Raw genomic sequence first — 5,045 nt, 5'->3', positions numbered from 1 at the left:
TGAACCCCCTCTTGGGGTTCTCGCTGATCAAATGGGCTGATGGCTGGGGCTCTACCAACTTCACTGCAATCGCAGGAGAGCCTGGGGCTCAGAGGTTATCCTGTGCTCTCCGCATGAAAGGTATTACTTGAAAGGGAGCTGGAGGCCCCCAATTTAAAGCCAAATGGCCAGGAGCCACAAAAGACCTAGACTGGTGAGAAAGGTCTGGCTTCTCCTTTGCATTTTCCTGATGACTCTCCTAACCACAATTCATCCAATTGACACACATGAGACCCATCACCTACAGTCTGGCAGGAGCCCAAATGCTTTAACTATACACACTAGCTCAGATTCTTGGAGCAATCCTGATGGACAGAGGGACCTGGAATCATCTTCCCAGATGTATACCTGACAAAAATGAGGCCCAGAAAGGGCAAGCACCTTGCCCCAGGTCACACAGCAACACAGGGGTGACTGGGAGCAGTCTCCGGTTCCATCCTCTATAAGGTGAGGGCAGCCAGACAGCAGGGGACAGACTCTGCTCACCCTACATTGTTCACTATCCTTGCCTTTCTTTCCTACCAGAAACCACAACAGTAGGAAAAAAGGTTGAATTTGTATAGAATCTACATTCTCCCCTCACTCTCTTCTGTAAGTACCATGAGCCACTTCTCTGTTTCTACCATTCCCCGTCCCCATTTCCCCATTCCTCATGTGCTAACACGTAAGGCTAAACTTCAGAACTCCTTACAGTTTCCAGAACAGTCCTGCCATTCCTCTCTGCCTTTGTACAAGATGCTCTCTTGGCCTGGAATTCTCTTTCCTCCTTAGTCTACCTGGTAAACTTCTATTCATCCTTCAGAGCCCACCTCAAATATTCCCTTCTTCTAAGAGTGCTGTGCCTGATGCTCCCTTAATCTTCCTAGAGAGGGCTGATCACTCCCTGGTGTGCTGAGATTATGAATAGGTTTAGGAACTCTCAAAGGAGTTCCTTTGAACTCCAACTTGACCTAAGGCCAAGAATCAAGTCGCAGGACTATTAGTAAACTAAAAGTACGGAGTCTGGTCCCCTCTGCCACCCCTGCCACGCCCCGCCCATCACCTGCAATGCTTGCACTTCACTCCGAACATCATGCTCTTCTGGCACACGTGGCAGACCTGCGACAGCCAGGACTTGGTGGAGAACCTGTAGGGAGTGGACACACAGAAATGCTCAGGGGGGCCAGGATGGAGAAGGGTCCACAAAGCCGCAGAGAGAACAGGAGACTTGGTTCCATCCCAGAGCCCCGGGCACCCTCTCGCATGCAGGGCAGAGACACCCAGGGGTCGCTGCTTCCCCCAGGCATTCAGATTTCTTAGTCACAAAGTCTTCATTGCCAAAGTCCCAAAGCTGGTGTGGTCAACCGATGCCAGCTCTCTGGCAGGCAATTTGGCAAAAGCAATCAAAACCATAAGTGCGCACACAGAGCGATTCCAGTCCCAGGAATTCATCCAACAGATACTCCCACGGGTGTCAAACGATGTACTGAAAAGGTTACTCACTGCAGCATGTTTGTGGCAGAAAAGACGAGAAACAAGCTGTGTCGTTTAGGTGTACAGGTGACTGACTGCATAAAGTATGATCCATGCACACAACCAAATACCACGCAGCCGGAAAGTAAAATAAGGAAGCTCTTTTTGCACAAGTAGGCAAATGATCATTAAATTATGCTGTCGGTGAAAAAAGTAAGGTACAACGCAACGCAACTCCACTTATATGAAGTTCAAGTACAGGAAAAACTAACCTATGATGACGGAAGTGAAAAGTACCTCTGGGTACTCAGTACGGACTGAGAAGAGCCAAAGAAAACTTTCTGGGATGTGGATGCTCTGAATCTTCCTCTGGGTGGTATATGTGGGTGTATACATATGTAAGAATTTATTTGTGTACTTAGCTCTATATAAATTATGCCTCGATTTTAAAAAGAAAAAAAGCAAAGGATAGAACGGTGTGTATAATATATGCAATATTTGTGTGAAAACAGAAAAGGAGGCGGAAGAATATACATATGTCTTTGCTTATATAAAAATATCTCCAGAAGGACACGCAAGAAACGGCCAAGATCTGCCTGTAGGGGGAACTGGGGACTGGTGACAGCAGCAGCGGGACTTTTGCCGTATACATTATACCCTTTTAGACCTTTTCAGGTTTGAATTATAAATGTATTTCAATCCAAACTAAATAAAGTTTTAAAAAACCACAAAAGATATATTGGAAAGGAGGATGGGGATAGAGTGGGTGGTATCCTCCAGGGAAAAAGTCCAAGGTCCATTCATAGGGTGGGGAGGCCTGAGGGCAGAAAGAACTCACATTTTTGGAGGACTAGATTTTTTAAATCATTGTATATCATAGTAACGACAGAACCAACAGCAACAGTATTTGGGGAACAGTTTGTGACGCGTCCATGAACGTTAGCTTACTCCTGGGAGTGACCACCCCTGGGAGTTAGGCAGGTCTGGGATTCTTAGTACACAAGCAAGGAAACCAGCTCAGAGAGGTTAGGTGACTTTCCCGAGGTCACACAGTCCCTGTGTGACCCGGGACCCCAGGTCTCTGAACCAGAGCACGGCTCTATAAGAGACCCCTGGGCCAGAAAATGAGAGGAAAAGCGTGGGCTTTGGGGCCCGACCACACGGCTTTGAATCCTGCCAGCTACTGGCTGTGGGATGGGGCAAAGCCTTTGCAGATGAGGCCAACACTCTCCCCTCACAGGGATCTGGGGTGGGGGGGATCGCTCGCGTGCTGTATAAATGTGCAGAGCCTGGACTGTGGGCGTGAACGTCACTGTTTCTACTCAGCCAAGATGGGAGCTTGTGGGGCAAAAGGACAAAGACGCCCACCCCCTTGGAACGCTTTTTAAGGAGCCCCGATCCGGCCACCCTGAGATCCATACTCTCCTTTGCTCTGGTCTTTAATCTCCTGTCATGTCAGCAATGGGGGAAGGGGAGCAGCTCAGTGGTACATGAGATGATCTCCACCAGGAAGTCCTGAAAGCAGGTTGAGAGGCGGGGCTCCGCCGGAGAAGGGGCAGGTGCCAGGGGGGTGGAAGGGGCGGGGTGGGCGTCATGGAACAGTTTTCTCCCCTCAAGATTGAACCAAAAACCTTCAGAGCTTCTTGTCGAGAGAGGCCCGGATCATGAATTTTGAAAAACCAAGGGGGTATGACCGTGATGTCCCATACCCACGCCCGGAACCCAGGCAGGCAGGGCAGCCTGGCCATGCCAGACAAGAGGGGTACTGCTGCCTGGGTGGAAGGGAGCGGCAGCCTGGGAAACACTCGGGGTCCAGCTGGCAAATCCTCTGCGCGACCAGGTGCAGCCAAGGCAAAAATGAAACAAAACTGATCCTGGTGTCCCTTGGATAAGTCGGCCTCTCTCCGGCTAGAGCCAGAGGTTAAATACCCAGCGCTCCCCAGGGCTGGACGCGTAAGCCTCACATGCACTTCACCCCATTTTATCCTCACGACAGGACTGAGAGCAAGTCCCAACCGCAGAGGGGGAAACTGAGGCTGGGAGGGATTCCTGCCGACGGGCGATGGGGGGGGTCCCAACCGGAGAGGGAACAGGAGAGGTCCTGCCCTCTCACGGCTGGGAAGATCGCACTGGACACCGGGTGGGACAGAGGGAGGCTCTCAGACCTTCACTCAGACAGCTTCCCCTGGTGCCGGAGACTCTGCTCCCCGAGGCTCTGGGGTACAGGCATCCCGGCCCTGCCAAGGCTCTCAACAGAGGTACCTGGGCACCAGCCACGGGGCTCAAACAGCGTCTCGGTGGCCACGTGACCTTGGGCAAATGACTCAAGCCCCGCGAGCCGAGTCTGCACGGCTGGGTGAGGATCCGAGGCTGGCCTCCCGCACAGGCTGGAGTGCAGCTCACGCTCCGGGGGGAAATGAGTGGGCCCTGTTGTGTTCACAGCATCCTTTAATGGGGCGGCCAGAGCACCACGCATCCCAAGGGACCATCCTGCTGGCCGTCGGCAGTGGGGGACAGCGGGGGGCGGAACGAGACGCCGCCCGGAGCTGCTGTTGGCAGCACACGCGAGCCTCACGAGCGCTGAGGCCGAGGCCTCTGGGCTGTCCACGTTATGGGTCCACATCAGCCATGCCAGCTGCGTGAGTGCCAGAGTCACCGGAAGTTGCTGGAATGCAGACTGGCAACCCGAGAACCTTAGGGATGGGGTCTGGAGTTTCAGCAAGTTCCACAGGGCTCTGATGTGTGGCCAGTTATGTCCACGTAACTGATGTCGTGCTGGACCCAGAGGATGCTCTCGGCCCCTCCTCCCTGGGCCTTTGACCCTGTTTCTCCTGGGACCTGTTTTTCCTCAACAGACTGAGGAAGAGACCCAAGGAGGGGCAGGAAAGGGCCCAGCAAGTCCCAAAGACTGCTGGTGACAGGCAGGGGCTCCAGGTGGGTGCCGGGCCGTGTCCACAGAGGCGTGGACAGACAGACCAGAGACAAAGAGCCCTGAGAGACGGGGGTCAGGACAGCCCCTCCCCATGCAATGAAGAGCGACCCCCTGGTGGAGGCTCGGCTTATATAGGTCCCAGCCCAGCTCTGTGCCCCATCCCCGCCCCAGCCCAGCTGGGCCTACCTGTGTGTCACCGAGAGCCCGATGTCCCTTCGTACCATCTGTGGGGATCCGTGCAGGAGATCTGCAGAGAAAGGGGCCAGGTCAGGCAGGCTGAGGGGGCCCTGCTGGGGACGGCGTGTGCCTGCGACCTTCTGTCTCAGACATCACAGGCTAGGGCGGTACGGAGGGACCGCCATGTGGCAGAGGGACAGTTCCCTGAACCTGCATCTAATCAAGACAGAGACAGCCAGGCGAGACCAAAGGGGGCCAGTGTGGTCACCCTCACGCTTGGGCCCCCCCGCAAACAAATGGTACCACTTAGCCTCCGCAGACGGTTCGGAAATGGTCCCTGTGAGGTTTCTAGCATTGGCGGAAGGCAAAGCCAAGGTGAGGACAGCAGCTCCACTCCCCCCCCCCTCCCCCCCCTCTCGCACTTCCTTGTGGGTGCCCCGCCACG

General features: G+C 54.1%; 1 protein-coding gene across 1 annotated transcript in view; it reads right to left on the bottom strand.

The window, feature by feature from the left end:
• Positions 1-5,045, bottom strand: part of KSR1 (kinase suppressor of ras 1) — a 35,547-nt gene that overhangs the window by 19,552 nt on the left and 10,950 nt on the right. The window contains exons 4-5 of the mRNA XM_007452395.1: positions 4,610-4,670; positions 1,082-1,165 (exon numbers count right to left, since the gene is read on the bottom strand). Of these exons, the coding sequence (XP_007452457.1) occupies positions 1,082-1,165; positions 4,610-4,670 (145 nt within the window). The remainder of the gene's footprint in view (positions 1-1,081; positions 1,166-4,609; positions 4,671-5,045) is intronic.

Source organism: Lipotes vexillifer, unplaced genomic scaffold, assembly GCF_000442215.2.
Source record: "Lipotes vexillifer unplaced genomic scaffold, Lipotes_vexillifer_v1.1 scaffold216, whole genome shotgun sequence".
In the NCBI taxonomy this organism is placed as follows: domain Eukaryota; kingdom Metazoa; phylum Chordata; class Mammalia; order Artiodactyla; family Lipotidae; genus Lipotes; species Lipotes vexillifer.
This window is presented reverse-complemented; position numbering and strand designations above follow the sequence as displayed.